The sequence below is a fragment of the Cyprinus carpio genome, chromosome B24 (assembly GCF_018340385.1).
Source record: "Cyprinus carpio isolate SPL01 chromosome B24, ASM1834038v1, whole genome shotgun sequence".
NCBI classification, from domain to species: Eukaryota; Metazoa; Chordata; class Actinopteri; order Cypriniformes; family Cyprinidae; genus Cyprinus; species Cyprinus carpio.
Genome location: NC_056620.1, coordinates 22509368 through 22533667, shown reverse-complemented (window position 1 = coordinate 22533667; position 24300 = coordinate 22509368). Strand labels below are relative to the sequence as shown.

Genomic DNA, 24300 nt, shown 5'->3' with positions numbered 1-24300 from the left:
TTTGAAGGGGAATTATTTGTCTCATAAACAGCAGTGATTCTCAATCAGAAATATACTAACTGTTTCCAGGGATAATTTTTGCTTTGTTAAATCTTTCAAAAATAAATATACATAATTTTAAACAAATAAATAAAAACAAACAATTGAATAATACTTTAAAATAAAAATATTAGGGATTTATTAACATTATTAAAACAATAACACATTTTGCTTTTGTAATTCCTTGATCTTGAAATAGCTTTGCTAAATCTATAAAACATGTTTTTAAGAATAAATAATATATATATATATTTATAAAATATAAAACATTATTTTTTTGTAAACAGTGGTTTAACATTAATTTCTTGAATTATTTGATCTTGAAATGGCTTTTCTATAAAACATAAATTATATTTAAATAAATAAATATTCATTAAAATAAAATAAATAACGCTTTAGAACAAAATTAAAATTGAGTTATTAATATAAAAAAAGTTTTTCAGTTAAAAAACTGTAACACCTTTCATTTCTTGATTTCCATAAGTTTTAAATAGCACAATTCAACTTTTTTAATACTTAAACATTAAAGGGAATAATTCTAGTTATGCTTCATTGATGGGACTGTGAGCAATCAGGCACAAACTGGTCTATGTCCCATGGATCTGTTGTTTATATGAAGAAGCCCCGTTCATCTCTCAGCCAATGAGCGCAGCGCGTTCTGCACACATTCACGCCTCGGTGCGCGCGCTCACAAACTGTCAGATTAGCGGCGATGAATCACGGGTGTAAACCGTCTGAGCCCTGAAGTTCATCAGACACCGGACAGGTCAGACCCGTACGGACGCCCAACATGAGCGAGAGGTTCATGGTCGTACCGGTGGCGCACGCCGACAAGAGCGCGTTTGGAGACGAACCGGACGGAGACTCTGTGTTTGACGCCGGTGCCGGTGAGGAGCGGCGGGGATCGGTGCCCATCCTCCGGTACAGCAGAGAACCCAACAAATACGGTGAGACCGAGACGACTTGAGCTCAATCGAACAGACGGTCGGGTTTTTCATTAACGCAGAGCCTTTATGTTTATTATAACAGCAGCGTCGCGCGCGTCAGAGCGCAGTCAGAAGTTTGGCGCACCGCGTCAGTCGTGTACATTACAGTGTAAACAATCTGGAAGAAAGTGAAGAGAAACTTCACAATCGTTTTGGCTTTAATAAATGAAGTCACATACAAACTAACGTTTGCAGAAAGATCTGTGTGTTTTAATTGTTTAGTAAGTTCACTGAAGAGTGGAATATTGTTTATTGCAGACGGTTTGTTTTTACGCAGATCGCTCTCAGGAGGTTTAATTCTCTCAGGGCCGTTATGGAATATTGTTTATTGCAGACGGTTTGTTTTTACGCAGATCGCTCTCAGGAGGTTTAATTCTCTCAGGGCCGTTTTAAATGCTGAAATCTGATAACATGTTTAATTAAAAATGTATTTAAATATCTGATATGAGTTAAATGACTGAGTGTTTCAGACTAAATATAACTGTTTGTTTGTTTATTTTAACTTACAGTTTAACAGTAATTCGACATTTAGCTTTATAAGGTTTATTCTCATTAGTCAAATATCTGTGACATATCACAGTACTGTTTAATCTAAAATGTTGCAGTGTCTTGGTCTGATGAGACACAGGGCCAGTGCATCATCATCCTCAGTATTCTTTCCCTTGCAAAAATTAATCATAGTTGCAGCTCCAGTAAAACTGGTAACTTATTAATATTTATTATATGTATTATGTATTATATAATTAATATATATTATATGTAACAAAATGGAAATTGATTTTATTGTAGTGGTGACCAAGGTTTATAATTGTTGCAGCTATTTATTATTATTATTTATTTTTTTTTTTTTTACTTATAAGGATGCCATATTTGACTGTCTGTATTTTGCAGCATATTTATATTTTTAATCTTGTGTGTATTTGTATTAAATGCGGTTGTTTTATTGCATTTCCTTTATAATAGAAATAAGCACAGTAGGAGGGTTTGCTGGTGAAATTGTGCAGAAAAATATGCTTTAGTTTAGATCCTTATAATATTAAACAAAATGTGCATCTTTATTATTCTCATTTATACTCTTTATTTATTTATTTATTTTTAGTCCTGAGTGAAACGTGATGCTCTGATATCGTTTTATGAAACATGATGCCCTTTTGGTTTTACATGACTGCCTGATTTCAGAGGCTTGTCTAGACGTGTCTTGGAACACTTTTCATGCTCAGCTGTCTTCATTAATTACCATGACACATCTGTTTGTTTCCCAGCTTAGTATCTGAAAATACTAACAAAACAATGGTTTATGTGAGTGATTCTGGCCTCTTATAGTCTCTCTTTGCTCTTTCATTTATTTAATGAGGTCTGTGTCCATGTCGATTTAAGGAAGGAAATATATAACCAACTGCATTAATATAATGCATTTTATGGTCTCTCTGTCTGGTGTCGGTCTTTATCTTTAATAGATATGAAAGCTTAGAATTGACCTCTTCATTAATTTCAGGCCTCTTAAAACCAAAGTGCCTTTGATTATCTACTTAAGCACCAGTCACACAGTCTATAAAGAAGTTTAAAGAAGTGTGATTGTGAGAGCTGATCTTCTGCTGAAGGTCTGAAGCCCTTAAGAAGGTCCAAGTGATCCGGAGACAGCACTTACTTGAGGTGCGGTAATTAAATATAGGTTATACAAAATTGAAGTTCAACATCTTGTTTCAAAAGTTTTGATTGGTGTTAATCATATAAAGACAGTGTTAGTAAAGGGCACTTTTGATGATGTGCTTTCCAAAGCTTCCCAATGCATTGAGCTGATTCTAAGAGCAGATCAGACCTACAGACACATTAGTGACACATGAGTTTCATTTGTTGGCGTGTGAAGTGCCTTGGCTTTGGAGAAGTGCAAATGGGAGTCATTTTCCAGCTGGTTGGGCTGGGGAGCGTTGGATTGGGTTACACAATCATTATGGGAGTCAGGAACATCTCTATTCATATGTGTGGTGATGCTCTCAGACTTTACTCCCAGACCTAGAGCAATGCTGAGCAAGTTGCTCCTAAACATTAAGCAATGTTGAGGTCTTGCAGACCCTGAATAATACTAGATAAGGCCGCACATCCAAACCCAACCCAATGCGGAGACCTTATTCCAAATAATGCAGGCCAATGGTGTTGGGTTTTCATTTTAGAAGCATATTGCAGCTGCTGCCCACCATAACAATTACAAACGTACATGCAACCAAAAATAAATCCCTTTGTCTTAGAAATTAAAGAGATATTCCTGGTTAAATACAAACTGAAATATTGTGGATTACCACAGACTATAATATGGACTTCCATAATTTGTGAAAATAAAAGACTTTGATGCATATTGTATGCAAAAGTCTTTGTAATGTAAAACTATAGGGCGATCATCTAAGTTGAAAGTATTTGGTGTAAATTTGAATAAAAGCTAGTTTTGTAGTTTGTAGAAGCTGATGTTGTCTTAGGCCTAAATGGGTTTCATTTGATGCTGATAAAATGAAGAATTTCTATTATTTATTCTAATTGTTTATTATTATGTTTTGAATAAAAGCTAGTTTTTTAATAAGTGCCTATTTATATTTGACATTAAGCCATATTTAGAAATATGTAAGTAAAAGATTAAAAGCTACACAAACTATGGATCTGTAAATTTGTATTTTATTTTTATTTCTTTTTTTATATATACTCCTCACATGATGTATTCTTATATGTACAATATATTTGGTCCTTAATTAAATAAAAAAATATTCTATTCAAAAGAGCAGTAAAACTAAATGAAAGTAGTATTAAACCTGTAATTTTTGTGGTTTCATAGGCCATATGATACTGTACACTTAGTAAACATCACATGATATTTTTGTAAACACACCATGCTGAGTTAACAGATTTCTACAGTGAAGTTCTTGAAAGTGTATTTTTTAAACCACGTTTCATATGTGATCAGAGACGACGCTGTTATTGAAAGCTCATAGGTTTTTGATGATGTTAGAATATAGATCTGAAGGTCTTGGATGAGATGAGAATGTGCAAGCAAACACTGTCATTTTCTGCTGTTCAGTGGAAGTTTTTGCACCATGTGTGTTTCCACATCATGCTGTGGTCTCATCTCAGTGGCTGGAGGTCATGTGTTGGAGGGTGGTCTTCGGTCAAGGTCAGGGCAGATGAAAAAGAGAAGAGGGAATTATTTTTATTTAGCACATTTCTCCGTCAGGATACTGTGAACAGCTGACTCAAGCAACCCTGTTCTATTTGTGTTAGCTGTTTGTCTCACAAGTTTCTGTGCACCAACATTTCCAGTTACCAAAGCAAAGTTTCTTCTCTTCTTCTAACATATAAACACAATGGGTGCCGGGCAGTTTGTTTCTGTGCTTCTGGGCAGCAATAATTGGCTTCAGAGTACAGGAGTTATTTGTAATTTTATCGCTCTAATTGGCATCATAAGATGACAGTCATGTGACTGCGTGCTCCTGCATAGATGGTTATTTTGTTTATGCTTGCTTACTTTCAAACCCTGTTGAATTGCTTACCTAAGCAGCATTTTAAAGCTTCATGGAATGCTTCTGATGTAAAAAAAAAAAATAATAAAAAAAAAATTCAAACATAGGAAGCAAATTTATACTGCCCTTTAACCAGCCGTATTTTATGACTGCTAAACTGTTATACTATTTATAAAAAAAAAAAACTCCTTTACTTTTTCTTTTAGTAATTTCATTGTGTTTATGTATTTTTTATTTTTCATGTTAGTTATGTTAGTAATGTTGCCTTGGTAGCTAGCTTTTTTTTCCACATATTTTTATGGTTTTAGATTTAGTAAACAATAATAACCTGCTTTTTACATACCTTTTTAGGCAAAATTCTAAGCCAGCATCACCAAGCAATTGAATACAGAAATCCCAGAATGCACTGCAATGAATGCTAAAAATATACATAAATTTGATCTGATACTGGAAATATCACTAAAATGTTTAAAGTAGTCTATTTCGCTCAATATGGACATTGTGGAAACCTTGAGTAGAGCTGAACTTTTTTGCAAATGAGCATTTTGAAATAGAGCTACTGTTTTCCTCCTGGAGTGGTTTGTGTTTTTCCACTGCTTTTTTGCAGACAGACTTTAAGCACAATCACTGCATGACTCATCTCAGCCGATCTGAGTTGATTATTCTGTATGAAGTTACCCGGTTCCTCTTCCTCTCTGTTCTCACTGTGAGGAGTTTCATTCCCATCAGCTCTGTGCTAAAGAACAAAGTGCTGTTGTCTCAGGACTCTTGTTTTTCATGTCATCACGCTCCGTCTCTCAAACATTGCTCAGGCGTTGAAAGTAGCACATGGTCTCTTAATGCTAAATAAACTTTAGCAGTCAGAATCAGTTTGGTGTTATATCTGTGTTTGTGTTTTGGGGACATAGGGCACATAAACGGCTAAGAAAATATTTCACAGTTATCTGGTCTGTAATATGTGTATGTTAGCACAAAACCAATACTTAGACATCAGAACTTTTTTAGTGAAATGTTTTAGGTGGATGTTCGTCGAACATTTTTTAAATGTTAAGCTACTTATTTTAGAGTGTTTAGGTTCCCATAATGTTTGCAAAATTATAAAATGGAAAGTTCCCTTAATGTTTTCCTGTAATGTTCGCAAGAATGATTCACAGAACTTTGGCTAACGTTCTACCGAGGGTCTGTCAAAATTATGTAAAAACTACACTCCAGTAACGTTAATAAAACATTCAATCAAAGTTATCTGGTCTTATTATGTTAACAGCACACACAAAAAAACATTGTTTATACATTGTTTCTGGAACTATTTTTCTAAAATGTTGCTAAAATGTTTCTAAAACTAACTACTTGTTTCATAGAACATTCAAATAATGTTTGCAAAATTCTAAAATGGAACGTTCCCTAATATTTTCTGTAACATTCGCATAAACGAAACATTTTTAAAACAATTAAAAACTGGAGAGCAGAGAACTTCAGAGAACATTCCAAAATAAATCGAAACATTAGCACTACGTTCTCAGAACATATTTTTATTAGCTGGGAATGCACTAGCTTGATAGTGTCCATAATTAAATAGAAAATCCAGTAGGAACATTTTGCAAAAAAAAAAAAAAAAAAATGAAGACGTAGGACATTGTAATGACGTTGAATAAATGGTGACAAAATTTTATATAATTGAGTGATCTTCTATTTTGGGATTTTCTTTAAATGTGCCCTTTTCTCTAGTTCTGCTCTGTATAGGACATCAGTCTCTGTGTTTATACTAGGAACAGATTGTGAGTCACGTCTGGTGGTCACTGTCATGTCAGTCTTATAAAGTCGAAGGTGATAAACCTCACAATCATTAAGATAAACTGTGCTGCTGGCACCGTCACGGACACCAGGATCAAACTACACTCTTGGATAATCTAGAATGCTTTAGATATTTGTCTTCTGCTGCAGAAGAGCAGAAAAAGCCGTCACCTGATCCTGCAGTGTATGACGTACAGCTGAAGGGGAAGCGGGCATCTGCTCTGACATTTGAGATGGGCGGCTCTGCCAGAATGACTGAGCATCTGTCATCACCTGCTTACAGTCGCTTCGTTTTAGAGCGAAAACCTCTGCCAGTCTCCACCTGTTGACTGTAACGTGTTGAAAGTCGTTTATAGTAATTATTTTATACGTGCCGAATGGATTAGTGCAGATTCCTCGCGTGTCAGAGGCGCAATGGCGTGACATTTTGAGACCCCTCTGGTTTCCGTTTTTAAGCTCCCTGTAACGTTTGTACATTCAAGTCCGTTTTAGAAACAGAGATATGCAGTGGATGGGGGTCAAAATCTGCTGTAATAGACATGCAATATGTGTGTGTGAACTAATACTGTCTGGTTACAGTTAGTCTGAAGTTACAGTTTGTCTGGGTCAGATTAAACTAGTAAATGACCGATATAGATGCCAGTTTAAGGTGTCAGATTAAAAAAAAAAATAATGTAATAAATAATATGCATTATAGGGAAATATTGTGTAAAATAAGTGTTTGTAAATTTGTATATGGTGCATTTGTCATCATTACTCACCTATCATTTTAGTATCATTAATATACTATTATAGTTTTTTTTATTAATATTTTTAATTAGTTTTTATTTTTACATTTTCTGTTTTCATTTTAGTTTTGTCATTATTGGTTTTGTGTTTATATTAGGTCTGTAATGATTCAAAAATCTCACTATACGATAATATGGCGATATGAAGTCCATGATACGATATTTATATTTTGTTTTTTAATAAAAAAAATATAAAAATAAAAAATTAAAGATTTGGTAAAAATTAAAATTTTTTAAGTTTTGGAGTTAATTATAATTTTGTACATTTTAAAGTTAAATCTAATGCATCTAATGCACTTTTGAGGATTCAAAATTAAGAGCAATGGCCCAAAAACACAACCTTTTAAAGTTACCTTTTACATGTTAAAAGTCATTTAGAAGTTTAAATATATTTAAAGCGACTTACAAATGAGGACATGGAATCATCAATCAACAAAAGACATGATAATAATCTAAGACAAGTCTCAGTTTTGCTATCGCTTTTAAATAAACATCACGATATTGATAATAGCTAGTGTAATAGAGGTCCTTTTTATTTGTATACAGAGAAAATGCTAGACTACTGTATAGCTTTTTTTTTTTACTGCTGTGTGAGGCTAAAGTTGGCGGTCAAATAAAGATGGAAAATAAGACGATTCTTGAAGATGGCTAAGGACTCAGCTGTTTGGATGATTATAAAAAATTAGTATAAAATGACTTTTAGTCTGAAGTAATGAAGTTAGTAATTTTCAACCAGTGGTGTTTTGTATGCAAACATCAATGCCTAAAATAAGAATGTTAAAATTTGTATGCAAACATCAATGCCTAAAATAAGAATGTTAAAATAAGAATGTTTAATTATTTATTTTAATTATTTATTTATTTTATTTTACTTATTTTAATGACAGTTTTTTGCTATCGCGACATCAAAATTTGATAATTCATTAATACATCCCTAGTTTATACAGATGCTACTCTTGTGCTCTGTGGTTGTTTTTTTACAGATTACAAAATACATTAAAAAAAATAATATTTTATTTCATTTTTAGTCCATTCATTTTAGTACTTTCCAAGTCAAACTAAGTGACAAATCAATGTAAAATTCCTTGTTTGTCAGTATATTGAGTTGTTTTTACAGATTTTTTACATTTTTTTTATTTCTATTTATTATTTCTACTTCGTCAAATCTAATCTAAAATGAAATTTTGTCTTATTTATTGCCTATATATCTATCTATCTATCTATCTATCTATATATATTTACTATTTCATGTAATTTTTTTTTTTTACGATAATTGATAAAGATGATAATTGTCCCCTACTCTCTCTATGTTAACACTGGCATCACTATTAAAAACTCTATATCAGTCGACCACTAGTTAAAGCGTAACTAAAATGGTTAAGTTCTCTTTTAGTGCCTAAACCGAGACAAATGAGTCTGTTTGTTTACTCTATAAATGTAGCATGGAAATATTACTGCAGGCCTAAAGAATCTTTGTGTAAAACCTTGTCAACAAGTGGAAAGTTGGGTTTTGTGGATGTTGTGATGCCAGGAAAAGTTTCTCTACATGCACTTTGTGGACTAACCCTGTACTGTTGATAGGTATAAAATCATCAATCTGACTGAACCGTCATGCCAGACAAGCACAGAATACATACAGAGATGATCTGAAAGATGTCCAATTCAGTTTACCAAAGAACATCAGCAGGTGGCAGCACATTTCTTCCTGATGCTATTTTACATAACAGCTTTAAATTCTCAGCGCACTTGTTTCTTCCAACTTCAACTAACTAAAGTTTCTTAACTGTTGTGAATGAATGTTCAGAGCACACTGGTATTATTTTGTGCTTGGCTCAGGAGTGCAGTAATGTTTACACAAAGCTGTGATGTGTTATATGTGAGACTGAACTTGCAACATGACTATTTATGGTTTGTTTTATGTTGGAAGAAACAACCACTCTTACATTTCATTTGGTTAATCTTTAAATGACCTTACATAGAGTAAAATTATATGTGAGACTGAACTTGATTATATATATATATATATATATATATATATATATATATATATATATAATGTTTTACTATAATTTTTTTTAAATAAATAATATGGATACTTTGAAATACAGTGCAATTTGTGACTTTTTTTAGTATATGTTTCTTTTTTGTTATCTGCTATGTGCATTGTTTTAACACTTATTTCTATTATGGTTTATACTATATTATGACAGTATGTTATATGTATGTAGTGTTTTGTTTTTAGTTCTCTGTAGCTGTTTTGTGTGTTGATGTGCTTGTGTTGTATCTTTCTCATTGGTTGTGATTAACCTGATGTCTCTGGTGTCTGATTCTGCATTATGTATCTGTTCTGACTACCAATGTGACCCACAATTCACTTGTTTGACCCGTCTGACATCTCAAAACGCAATCTCTCACAACTGTCTGTGTCTGTATTGTACATCAGTGATTGTGTTAGCCTGTGCAAGATTTTACCGTTTATTTATAATTGGTTTATGCATCAGTAAAGTTTTAGATGCAGTCTAGCCTTCAAAGAGCAGGAAATGAGGCCCGGACAAAACAGATCCAGCTTCATAAATGAACTCAGCTGGACGTCTAAATCACACTGTTTCTGACCAGATCTGAATTTGTGATACTATGGTGGATCTTACCTGCTGTATTTGGGATAAGCCAGCTGGAGGAAGTACGTTTCCTTCCAAAAACTGGATGTCCTGTACAGTAGTTTGTACTGCTCACTGAATCCAGATACCCACAGCTTTGGACGTTTTGCCATTTAAAGGTCAGTGCACAGGTGGAACCAATTCATTAGAGCGAATTCCTGGCAGCTTTAACGTTTTCCTGTTGCTCTTTACTCATTTTTGGGGAAGCCTATCAAGAACAGATGAGATCTTTGGATTTGTGGTTTTAGGTACAGTAATTTCATTGTAATTATTTTGGATTATTTCATACTGCGTTATGATAAAATGCCTTCAGGGCAACATAACTACCATTTTTTTGTTTTTATGTGTTTCAGGTTTAAGTCTCAGCTAGTTGTGGCCTGTTCAGATGGATATGTGAAGGAACACAAAGTCCATCATAATTGGAAATTCCTTATGGTGATAACTGAGCAAAACTCGTTCACCTTTTTGCTGTTATGTATTCAGTCTCTGTCAATTGTCATATCTGTGAGCACACAGATATTGCTAATGTTGCTTGGTGCCTTACAAAGACTTGCTGCTGAAACATTGGTAAAAATAAGCTTAAAAGTGAGTGTGCAGTTATATATTGTAGTCTTTTCCCTAACTTGCTGTGCGTTTGCTATAATGCTTCAATAAAGATATGTTGCCTGGTATCATAAACAGCTTTCAGTTCACTGTGTCTATATAGGATGCAAGTGGCATGACGAATCAAAGGACTAATAAACCCCCAAATTAAAATTTGCTAGAAATGTACTCACCTTCAGGCCACCAATGATGTAGATGAGTGTGTTTCTTCATCAGATTTGTAGAAATGTAGCATTGCATCAGTGTCTCATCAATGGATGCTCTGCAGTGAATGGGTGCCGTCAGAATGAGAGCCAAACAGCTGATAAAAACATCACAATAATCCACAGCACTCCAGTCCATCAGTTAACATCTGGAGAAGACAAAAAAAGTGTGTTTGTAAAAAAAACAAAAAAAAAACATACATATGTGTTTTTAACTTCAAACCATTGTTTCTGGCTAAAATATGATTCCATGATCCATAATAAGGCTTCCTCCAGTGAAAAAGACCATCTCCTCTTGTCTCTCACATTAAAAAGTACACACATATTCATTTAGAGCTGTTTTAGGTTGTGAATGGTGCTTGATCTGTGCAGATTTCCCTCCTGATTCAGATGATTAGGTTTTGAATGGTGTTAGTTTTGTTTGAACTTTTCTGCTGATTCAGGTGTTACTTTTTTGATTTTTATCATGAGCAAGTTATGCAATGCTACATTTCTCCAAATCTGATGAAGAAACAAACTCATCTGCATCTTGGAAGCCCTGGGGTCATGGACATTTTCAGCAAATGTTTATTTTTGGGTAAACTATTCCTTTAACTCTGTCGAGGTTTAATTGTGAGTAATGTGTGTTGGGCAATGATGCATAAGAAAACAGCATCAGTGCATCCCTGAATCCCTGTGTTTTTGGTCCGTTAGTCAGCCCATGTTATTTTTATCACTATGACCCGGTCGGTTTGACCGTTGAATCCTCCAGTGGGCCGTTGCTGTTCTTGAGTCTGTCTGTTCTGAGCACTGCAGTGTAATTCAATCTGACTCCCAGAACACCCTGAACATGAGAGCATCCTTTGTGTGAGTGCAGCTTCACATTAAACTGGTGCCTTTTGGTCTTTCTTGGAGAAATGAATGGTCCACATGTCATGTTAACAGTGCGGAATGTGGAATAAATCACATTACTGATATCTGCGCTGTCTTCCTCTTTGCTGTTCTTTAATGGCTCCAGTTTGTGCTCCAGACATGAATTATTGCTCAGATCATGTGTTGTTGAGGAAAGTTGTTCTGTTTCTTTACTAAGTGATCAGATGCACCATTTTAACCTGCTGTACCAGAAAACAGCTGGAAAACCATCCTATATAGGGTTTATCTGTGAAGATTGTGGTATCAGGATTCTTGTATCCCCTTTTCACAAGAAACATTGACAGAACTTTACCGCATTAAGCCACTTTCAGATAAGTTTATCAGTCAAGCCATTGACTTTCATAGAAGACATAATGAAGCTCTCATTTGTTTTTCAGGGAAAAAATTACTTTGTTTCTACAAATAAAATGCCTGTTGTGTTAAACTTAAAAAAAAAAAAAAAAAAATTATTCTTCTCTCCTAAATGTGTGCATTCCTTGTGAAAATAAGTGCACTTTGTATTGAATGTGCACTTGTGATGTACGTCAAATCTTAAAATGATAATAAAAAATGCACTTGATAATATAAAATGATAATTTAATATCATAATCATATATTAATATATAATAATATAATATTAATGACTTAAAATGCTACTTAAGTGTACTTAAATTGAGTACACCTTCATGACAATTTTTTCTTATAAAGTACAGTTTTAAAAAGTGCACTTTGTAATAAAATCAAATTAACAACATTAAAATTAAATAAAAAGTTTAAAAAGTAAATTTTACTTTAAAGTGCATTTTAAATTGTAATCTTTTGCCATGCTTCAATGTGGACTAACATACTAATGAACATGTGATATACTTAATTATAATTTGATTATAACAGTATAGTGCGTTAATCAATATTACATTTAAAGTTAGTATATTTTTAAATACTAAATTGCAACTTCATTATTACAAATGTGTTATTCACTAATACATGACATAAAATTTTCAATTGAAATGACAATAAATATATTTTAATTTAACAAAAATGCTTGTCTGTATATTTGGCAGTACACTTTAACTGTAAGCCTAATTCAGTAGAAGTAATTCTAAAATTATATATAAAGATGCACTTAAGTCTAATAATACATTTTTATTTATTTGCATTTTTATTTATTAAGTGTCTGAAAGCGTTACATTCAGTTTGCAATTAAGTATATTCTTATTTCTGTAATAAGTACTCTTTATAAAAGTAGGCTAAAGTTTACTTGTTTTTCACAAGGGATGTTTGATCCAGATGAAGCACATTGAAGAGTGCTGCAGGTGTTTCTTCATTCCACCGATCATCTTAATTCCTAGAATCACAAAAACAGAGTCTCTGTTGCGTAACTCAGCTGAAAAAATTCACATAACCATCACGTAAGCAAACAAGCAGAAACATAACCAGTATTTTTAGTAAACTTGTTTCAGATCTGACTAGATTTAATAGATTTGAATAACCTTTAAGACACTTTTCATTTTCATCTGTAAGTTTCTTAATCTAAACCTCTGTTCGATGTAAATCTAGACGTTTCCACGCAGCCAGTGCAGGCTTGTCTTTACTCTGCACTGAACTGCGTGTCAAGGGTCATGAAGACAAAACAGCTCACGACTCGTGCTGCACGGGAACTATTGCAGCCCTGCGTTACTACAAAAGATCCTACCGTATGCCAAGTCTTGTATTGTTCGTGTGGAATGAGCGCTTCTTATAAATAACCGTCTGTAAGCACGGAGCTATGCTGTTCGGCTGCTTTAATGACAGGCTGCTGTGTTCATGGGCTTGTGTTTGCTTTGTGCACATGGGCGAGTGTGATTACATGTGCATGGTTCACAAACCGTTTACAGTAATGTTTATTACTGCTTTGATGTTAAAATACTTTCTTCTATTCCAGGATAATATGCAGTCATTTGTAGTTTTTGCAATTTAATTTAGTACCGTGATTGCTGCAGAAATAACACACTTCACATGCTTTTTGGTCACAAATGGGTTTGCAACATTTTACATTTGTAGTATGACTTACACTACTTTTCAAATGGTTTTTTCTTTCATTCATTTTTCCCCTTTTATTTAGCAAAGGACATTAAATTGATAAATAGCGACAGTAAATGTAATTATAATGTTAGAAAAGATTTCTATTTCAAATGTATGCTGTTCTTTTAAACTTTCTATTCATCAAAGAATCATGAAAAATAAAATGTATCCACAAAAATATTGTGCAGCACAACTGTTTTCAACATTGATAATAATCAGAAATGTTCCTTGAGCAGCAAATCAGTATATTAGAATGATTTCTGAAGATCATGTGACACTGAAGACTGGAGTAATGATGCTGAAAATACAGCGCTGCATCACAGAAATAAATTACATTTTAAAATGTATTCACATAGAAAATTTTTAATTGTTGTAATATTTCACAATATTACCATTTTTACTGTATTTTGTTTCGAATAAATGCAGCCTTGGTGAGCATAAGAGACTTCTTTCAAAAACAATATTTTTATCAAAAAAGATTTTCATTGATAAGGATTTTAAATTTTAATTCATTATATTGCTTTCTAAACTGAGGTTTGCATGGAAATGCAGGGGATTAGTGAGTTGATAAAAAAGTAGTAATTTAATTTAATCATGAAAATGTAAATGAAGATAAATAATTTACAATCAAAATAAAACACTTACTAAAAAGATGAAATATTTAATTTGTTCACCTGCATGTCATGTGAACATTAACCGACATTAGAGAACCATGAATATGCGAATATGGTATTAAATTGTTTAAATATTTTCTTTAAATTTTCTGAATTTTTGTTTAATTTTTAGTAAATTTTTGTTAGTTTTTTTTAAATAGCCTTTATAGTTTTTTTTATTATTATTATTATTTAATTATGTTGTAGTTATTTCACTCTTTTAGGTAAAATACACAAAAATTAGGAATGTTTTCTTGGCAACTAGTCAAAATAAAATAAGTAGTTTGTTTTTATATATTTTTTAACTTCCGGTTAACATTTATTTTCCTTCAAGTACAACAAATCAGATTTTAATGGTTTTAGTTTTATTAAATGATGATAACCCTGTTGACCCGGGAGGAAGTTTCTAGAAGAGGTTTGTAATCAATAGCTTCCTTTATCTGGTGTGTTGTTGTGTCTGTGGAGGTTCACTCTGCTGCAGGCGAGAAAGGAGACGGCTGCCCCTGTGTGTGTTAAGGACGGCCCACGGGGCGGGGCTTCCCTGCTTCCTTATATGGAGGCAGGCTGGTCACATGGTCAAGCCGGTGTCAAAGAGATAGGAGCGCAACTGAGAACTTCGAACCACTCAAACAAGCCAGCGCAGAGGAGGAGAGGCAGAGGGTGAGACAGACAGATAAGAAGAAAGACAGACGCCTCACATGGTGAGAAAATGCCCACCAACTTCACCGTGGTCCCCGTGGATGATGGCAGAAAGTCCTCTCAGGAAGACTCCGATGACAACAACGTCCTGAAGGAGGAGGATGAAGAAACCATAGGTGAGATGTTCCCTCTGAGAATTTTCCAGACTGAATCCAAACAGCTCGGCTGGATCTGGAGTAACGTGCTGCTTCAGGTTAACTGAGCGGGTCACTGTCCGGAGTTTGTTTGTCTTTCTCTCTCTCTCTGCGCTGAGAGAACACGCCTTCTCTTTTCCTCTTTTCACATGGGTGAGAGAAGCATGTGCTGAAGACAAGCTCATGTGATGTTGTTCAGGATTGTTTCCTGCATCTTTTCTTATGAGCTTTGTGTTGGTCATTTAATGCTTCTTTTAGTGCACGTCATCACTGGATGCCCTGAATGGAGTCAATATTTGTGCGTTTATTGCATAAACGTTGGCAGTAAACGGAGTAGCTCTTATTTCTACATTCAGTTTAACAGCATCTTTCTTGTGCCAAATAAAGCAGGGTGATATATTGAATATGTATGAAAACTTCACTGAGTTTTGCTGGCAACTTAAATTGATGCTGCAATATTCTAACGCACTTTTAAAGTTTTCTAAAAGATTTAATAATTAGACTAGTTTTGTGATCTTTGTCTTTTGAGGACAGTAGGATAGAAATGATAATTAGTTTTGTTTCATAATCAGTATTCATGTTAAATTCACTGTAATTTTTGTGAGTAAAAAAACAAAACATTGAATCACCATAATGCTTATTACAATATTTTGTTCCTATATGCTTACTGAAAGCCTTTGTCATTAAACTACAGTAATTGTGAGCCTTTTGTTTTGAGGGCAGTAGGATAATAATGTTATTAAATGCCTTTTTATATTAAACATTCAAGATAAAAGCATCATCATGAATAGTGTAATTTTTATGCACTTATTATTTGGATGCTAAGTTTTCTGAAAGACTTAATTATTGCACTAATTTTGTGTTTCATGTCTCTTGAGGACATCAGGATAGAAATGTTTTTAGTAATTTAATATTTAAAGTTCAGTCAAAGTTCTAAGCAGTAGGATTCATTAATGTGAATCAATTTCAGTGAATCGAGTCTCTGATTCAGTGAATCATTTGCATTGTCATTCTGATTCTGAAGTGTTTCCTGTGACACTTGACTTTAAGAAAAAATGTTTCAACAACAAAAATGTAAATACTTAAAAAAAAGCTATTGCAATTTTTTTATCCATGTATTATTTATTCTTATGTTCATTTAATGACAAACAGTGTTGAACACAAGCATGGCTTATCTTAAACTAGTTATTTACAGTATTTTACTTAATGCATTAAAGATTTTGAATATATTCACTTAGATGTAGGTTGAAATTATGGTTCCTCTGTTTGAGAAAAACATTGATTTCTTTCCAGTTTTTACTAGCACCAGTGCCAGTCTCTGAGTTATAAAGTGCATTATGCTGTGTAAAAAGCCCAGGTCATTGAGTTCATCTTCAGAAACTGACCCTCATTACACGATTCACCAGCTGATGGTTTTTCTCCTGCTAATTGCTACCCTGGCTTACAATTACGGCCCAAATTTTACAGACTCAGTAGAGCAACTAAATGCATATTAAGTGTTATGTAAGCGGGCAGTTTTCAGTGTTGTGCAATGGCTGTTTTTCTTCTCTGACTCTCCTGCGAGATGAACATGGACTCAGATTCCAGTCAATGCTATTGATTTGTCATGTTGCTTGCTTCCTGTTGGTTCCCGCCGGTGGGAGTTTAAGACCCCACCCTTCACATTCACCGTAATCTCTGGAGCTGCTCTTTGTCTGTATATCTTTTGGGACATTACAGATGAAGGTCACGGCTCACGGTGTCCACACAGAGCTGATTTCAGGCCGTAACTACAAGAGGCTTCTGATAGATAAGGGCGCTCTCACTCCCTGCGTTTCTGCCTGATTACATATTACTAGGATACGGCACTGCGGCCGACATCTGTATCCAATTATTCCAGATCTCCACCCATGAAAAAGGCAACCTGAAATTGAATAACAGTGTAACTGTAAACCCTCTCAGCGTGTGCTTTATCTACTCAAAGCTTTCAGCTCAGCGAGAATAAATATAGTTATATGGACTTGCATTGCTGGATTAAGTTTTATTAAACATCATTTTAGGTCTAGCATATGCAAAGCTGCAGAAAACACTGTAAGTGTGATGTTAATTAAACTGAAATCAGCAGGTTTGGTTCACATTTGTCTCAGTTTTCTGCTGATTCTATGGCGAAAAGCAAGATGATTATTAAAAACGTCCACATCTTAAACAGCACAGCAGATTGTGCGTATGATAACCATTGTTAGTGGCTCTAAAATATAATTTTTGATGATTCCAGGGCAGTGAATCACGATTCCACCCTGTGTTGGAAACCTCTTTACTCATTAGTAAGTCCATACTTAAGGTTAGCAGCGTCAACTTTTGCAAGACATGCATTTTTAATGCTGTGAAAACACAGATGTTTTGTCTCTAAGTGGAGTAGGCAGTGTTTGTTTAATGCATAGGGAGGATTTTGAAAGTATGCATGGAAAATAATGAATTTCTACATGGATGTGAAGTGGTTGGTGGTTAGGTGAACTCATTTTTAAGGTCAGTTCTCATGCATAGTGTGTGTAATGAGGGAGGCTTCAAATGTCTGTGTGTCACCGGTTGGTTACGAAACCACGACTGCTTAGAAGAGAAAGACCGGGCAAACTGAGTGCACATTGAATTTCTGCTTTCTGAAGAGATTATTTTGCGTGTCGAGATTGAATGCTACCGTTTGAGGAACTTTAAAGATTGATACAAAATCTTTGTCTCATTGTAAAAAAAAAAAAAATTTTTAAAGTGTTTTATTGTTTGTTTTATTGATTGTTTTATGGTATTTTTTTTAATTTTTTGTTGTTATTTTTGCTAGAATGTTTTTATTAAAAAAAAGGTTTTTATTACATTTTTATTATTCAAGGAAGCGCAAAAAGGTTTAAGTTTTTGAAAATTTTGGTTGAAAAAAAAAGACTCAAAATAGTAATAATAATGTTGTTTAGTATCTAAATTTTGTTTTGTTTATGGATTCTAATTGTTTTGTTTTTTTGAAACATTTGAGTGCTATACTTTATGTCTGTAAAAACCTTAAAAACGTAAAATGTTTTTCTTTTTGGACACGTCCCACTCGATATTTTCATAACGCTTAATGTTTCTTCTGCCGTTTTCACATGTAATTAATGAATAATGAATGAATAGAGAAGTCCTTACAGCTGACGATATCCATGCAAAGTCTACCACCACAGAAAAAAAATCATTTTATTTCTCTTTTATTTACAATTTTCATTGAATAAGTCTAAAATCAATGCAAAAACAGTTTTACATTATGAAACACTTGAGATGGAAACAAAAAAATCTGAAATATTGATTTGAAATTCTGATTGGACGAGCTGTATTGCAAGGAAATTCCGTCCAATTGAATTCCACATTGGGCTTACACTTAAAAGAACATGTTTCCATAAATTGAATTGTTTGGGACACATCCCACTGTGTATTTTTCTAATACTCCATGTTTCTTCTCTCCTTTTCCCATGTAAATAATGTAAAACAGTCCTTACCACTGACATCACAGTGTAAATGTTACAAAGCATCAGACACATTTGTACCAGCTAAACTTGAACCTGAACTAACTTGCCAAAGACAGTGTTATTAATCAAATGAAGTCTTGGTTATGAGCTTCATCAGCAGTCCTGCATATTCACTGCTGTTTGTGTCTCTCAGTATCTGTGGGCTGTGCTTGATATCAGCGAGAGCACAAAGACTCGTTCGATCTTCTAGGATGTGTTTTGTAGTTTTTGTCTTCCCATGACGTCATGATCTGCAGACCTCCCCTCTGTCACTGTAACTCCAACCAGATGTGGAGAATGTAGAAATCCTGCAGTGAGTTTGTGTGTCAGTGTTCACACCGCACCCTCTTTACACAACATCAGCGCCCACGGCTGCGTCTGCACGTGAGACAAACCCTAACGTCGTACATTCCACTTCATGCATCTGATAAACCAGCCATGTTTGTTTCTGATTACATAATCACAGCTAAGACATTCTGACATTATTTTGCTTACACATCCATGTGTGTTACTTAAAGCAATAGATCACCCAAAAGTCTCATTATTGCATGTAAATTCAACCCTGTATGCTGTTTTTGTGGATCACAAAAGGAGAATTTTTAGATGTTTTCTGAGGTCAGTTTATAGTTTTATGTGAGGAACAGACCAAAATTTAGGTTATTCATGGAAAACATTTCCAAACTCATCCAAAGCATTTGGAATTAGGATATTTGGTTTTTGTTTGTTGTTTTTTTTGTATTCACATAAAGCTATGACTTGGAATATGGTTCATGTGTATTAATGTTTTTGTTTTTTTTTTGTTTCTTTTTGTTGTTGTGTGTTTTTTTTCTTCTAAATTCTAAATAAGTATTGTCTTGTTTTCCAGTACAAATATTCATAAATCAACACTGCAGGCAGAAAAAATAAAAAAACCAGCAGAAAAATAGTAGTAATTTCTTGCTTGGACATTTTCTGTTAAGTTTATAGACATTTCAACTAAATGCAATACATCATTCAAAATATGGGTAAAAAAAAGCCTGTGAAAAATCAGTACGATAAATTCATATTAACACGGTACCTTTAGCACTAATTTACAGATGTTTTATGTGAAGATACACTTACTTAAAAAACAAAATTACTGAAGATATTAGGTGAACAAATATCAAAAACAAACAAGTTTGTGCTTAAAACAGACACTGGTTTATTTACTTATATTATTTTGCTTCTTTAGTAAATTGATTTTGATTTAAGAATTGTTGTGCTGGAAAACAAGACAAAAATACTGAGGAAGAAAATCATTGTTGTTTACGGTAAGGAGCCACATTTTTGTGTGTTTACCAGAAAAAGTGATATACTGTATGGATTTGGAATAACAAGAAGGCAGTGTTATTTTACTGTTTTTTTTTAATAATATTATAGTTGTTATTCATATTTTAGAATTAGCTTTTATTTTTTCAAATTTTAGTAATTTTGTTATATGCTTTTTAATTTTTTATTAGTTTTAGTTTAATTTAAATATTTATATTTAGGTTTAATTTAACCCTTTTTTAGTTCAAGTTTTATTTCAGTTGTATTATTATTTTTTCCAGTTAGTAATTTTAGTGATTCAACTTAAACTATATGAAAATTAGAACTAATGAAATGGGTTTTTCCTCTAATATCTATATTTTATTTCATTTCAACTTCATTTCAATGAACAGACACGTCTTAATAATTTTAGTTTAGTTAATGTTAATAACACTGCATGAAGGTGAATAAATAATGAGATTTCTTTTAATACTGGCAATCAAGTATTGCAATCGAGTTTTTAAATGAAATGCATGGGTAACACCAACAAGAGATGATCTGAATCCCTCGTACAGTTTGTTTCAGGAGTGTTGAGCACATTTTTTGCCAATCTGTTGTCATTCAGAAGCTTGTACTTCCTGTTTCCTGTCAGGCCGATTCTGGCCTCCATGTGCTGCGGCTGATAAGAGTCTGTGTGTGTTTCCCTGCCGCTGTGACACATTGAGCGCTGACCCGCCGGCTCCACATCCTCTGATGGACACTTTCCCTTTCCCAGCTTCAGTTCCTCCAGAAAACTGCTTGCTACCCAAACTTTCATTTTTACAGCCTAAAAGTCTGAGAAAGCAATGGCTAAACATTTTGTATTTTCCTTCAGCAGGTTGGCGGCTTCCTCAGAAGCCAACAGCCTGAAATAACCTTCAAGTCATGAGCATTTAAACCAGATAACAGTGCACAATCAGCCTTATAAATGTAGTGCCTGTGCTAATAATAAGACACACTGAACGTCCCGCTGCCTTGTAAGGGTTTGAATGTTTAACAGGCCTGGTTCTGCTCAGGGTTCATTTAATTGGGTTTCTTTTCTTGTTCATATGTTGGTCACATGACTCACGTCAGTCAAAATGTTTAGACAAACACTGACTCCTTTGACATTTCTCTTTTTGAGTATCTTATTGTGTAGCAAACTATTTTAAAAGAGAAAGCATGAATCATGTACTTTATTTAAAGTTGTTTCCCTACATTTCTACTTACACATACAGTTTTGGTCTTTGCCTACTTGTTCCTTGCAGTGTTATTTTAGTAACATTTATAGTTTTTCCCCTTATAATTTGATTTTTCTCTTTTTTCTATAATTACAGATACACATACAGCCTGATTGATAACATGTATATGTACTTATAACTCTTAATATGTGAATGATTTCTCTTTCCAATAAACAGGTCCATGCAGCAAATGGGAATAGAACAAGGTTAACTCGAAGTAGAAAGAAAAACAGAGTTATACGATAAAGGATCTATCATGTGATGCAAATTATGCATGAGCAGCATTCTACATTAAATAAAAGGGAAGGAGAAAATGCAATACTAACAGAAATACTTACACTCTACACAAACAGCAACAAAACAACAACCACTAAAAAGGGTATTTAATAACATAATGACAGTAAAATAAACAGTTTAATAAATAAAATGTAAATAAATATATATATTTCAGCTAGTTGTCAAAACAACATTTCTCATTTTCATTTATCTTGATAATAACTAAGAATAACAATAAATAATGCAACTGAATTAAAAATGAATAAAAAGTCACATTGTTAAAAAGTAACAAAAAAACCCCTAAGTTTCACTGAAATTAACTGACACAAATAAAACTAACTACAATTAAAAAGAAAACTAAATATGAAATTAAAAACTTGATACATAAAAATAAACAATTTAAAACCTTGGCAATTAGATGAAAAAAAGTTGACGTTTTTAATTTTTTTTTTTTTTAGATGTTTATTTTATTTTAAGAAATTAAATGTTTTTTATTTTATTTTAAGGTTTTAGTTTTATGTTTAGTTAACTGCAATAACCCTGGTTCTAAAAAAGAACATTATTTGGTGTATTTTGTGTAATGAAATGTGTTTACGCGGTTTAAGGTTTAAAAAACACATTATTTTCCACGTACTGTACATTATGCCTCCATAAAATGCACTGCACATGTCTGAATATTTGGGTTGAACTATTCTGGAATAGTGTTGAAATACAACTTAACCACTGATTTCTAGTCGTGTCATCTTTTGGAAGGCCAAACAAAGTATTTTCGCTTTCACAACAAAACACACAGCGTCTCCACGACATGGCAGCAGCGGCAACAATACTACAGCGAGAATAAACGTTACGCCTTCATTGCATGAACATTTGGGCGCCGTTATGCAAATCTTCCCACACAGTGATGTAGACATGTGGGGGCGTGTTTAAACGAGGCATTTTAGGAGTGTGTGGACGAGTCTTAACTTTTATAAAGAATATCTCTTTGGGTTTGAGACTTTAGTCTTTGCAACTTTAGAGATCTTATCTATTCACGAACAGCTTGTAACACTCCAAAGAGAAAGAAAAACTTGAAATCGAATCATATGACGCCTTTAAATAACTCGGCAAGGCAAGTTCTGTGTATTTCATGCACAATGGTAACTGAAAGTGCTTTACATAAAAAGCATTTAAAAATAATCTAAGTCAGGGCAGGGTTAGCTTTAGTTTTTTCCCTTCCATCAGATCAGAAGTCTGGAATGTAGATGGGCTACAAAATGAATTCTTCTCATAAACTGCCTCAAGATTATCCCCCGAGAATAGCCAAAAGCAAGGTTTCAGTCGTGATTTCTGACCCCCCTGGGATTTCCGCCTATGATCAGAGTGCACAAGAAATAAGAAGTCAAAGTTGGTGTGGAGTTTGTTCTGGAACACAGACCTTCATGCAAAACACCACTTAGTCCTGCTCTGTCATGTCTGTAATGGACTCTTTAATAGCTAGTCATGCAGAGCTGCAGTGTGATTGTGTGCAGGAGTATCTGGACCTGGACACACTGAAAACAGCTCACTAAATCACTCCAGTCAATCTTTGCATGGCATTCTTTGCCCTCTCTGGCAGTAGCTGCTCTCCGTTTAAACGTGGGTTTAATCTGTGCTTGTTATTCCCGCTGCGCTGATTCACTGCTGCCATTGCATCAAGATGAAGTTACTCCTCAGTTTAACAGCTCTAACTGACGCACAGAAATCCCCGGCTGGAAACACAGCTGCTGGAGCCCATTAGAAACTCAATTAGAAATCTTAATGAACAGACATTTTTGCAGGAATATACAAGGAAAAACATTGACTTTTGCATTACTTAAGCATGTCATTTTGCATGTTTATTGTCTTTTTCAAGGCTGTTCAGATATTAAGTCAATAACGAGGTGATTTCACTTCCAGTTCATTCATTCCACTGGAAATGGAAGGTGAAGTCCATTATTCCATCATTCGTGCATAGCCTACACAAAACCTGCATGCTGTGCACTGTATATGTACACTTTACACTTAGGCAGTAGTGTGAGTAGTTTGCAATATGAACATTGTTCAGGTAATAGTAGGACAGACTGATTTAAAGCTTTGTCAGTGACTCACTGATCCCCTCTGCTGGAGAAACCTTACTCTTGTTAAAACATTTAGAGCGATAAGATCTTGCATTTGCACAAGTGATATCTTTGTTTTTGACTTTAGGCTTCACTTGTTAGTCACTTTGTTTAGCTTGTTTTTTTTTTTTTGAATGATGCTGCTTGTTAAAATGCATGGAATTGTTTTTAAGGTTTGTTTGATTTAGTCATATGGTTGATTTCTGTTCTCATAATAGTGACTGTGTTGAATGAAATAACATCCTTGTGTCCTGGTTCTTTATTTTCTGTAGGTCAGAGCAAATACGTGGGATATGAAGAGTTTGTGACAGACAGAAATAATGACTGTCAGACAGAATTAAAATCCTCAGCTTTGGGCTTTAGGCTACAGTTCTTTTGCCACATGATTATTAAAGCAAGATTGCAACATTTAAATCGGTCTTGATCCTTCTAAAGGGGTCATATTCTACATAATAATAATAATTATTATAATAATAATAATAATAATAATAATAAAAATAATGCCAAAATATGAATATTGAATATAATTGTAAGTATTAAAAGTAATGAAGTATTAAAATCAGTATTGTTTTAATTGTAATTATTAAATATAATATTATTTTAATGTCAATATTTTTTTATTATTATTATTTATTTTATTATTATAATTTTTAATTTTTATTTATTTTATTATTAATAGATATTATGTATTTGTGTTTTTTAATTTTATTATAATATAAACATTTACTAACTTATATAATAGTTAAATTTATTAAAAATAATATTAAATACTATAATATAATATTAATATAATATAAAAATATATAAAAAAATAATTAAAATAATATAATATATTTATAAGTAACTATTTATAATAAAATAATAATTATAATAA

General features: G+C 33.4%; 1 protein-coding gene across 1 annotated transcript in view; it reads left to right on the top strand.

The window, feature by feature from the left end:
- Positions 1 to 700: 700 nt before the first annotated feature.
- LOC109049302 (solute carrier family 12 member 7-like) overlaps positions 701 to 24300 on the top strand; it is a 65164-nt gene continuing 41564 nt past the window's right edge. Inside the window, 1 exon segment of the mRNA XM_042752473.1 lies at positions 701 to 986. Coding sequence (XP_042608407.1) covers positions 830 to 986 — 157 coding nt within the window. The 5' untranslated portion in view covers positions 701 to 829.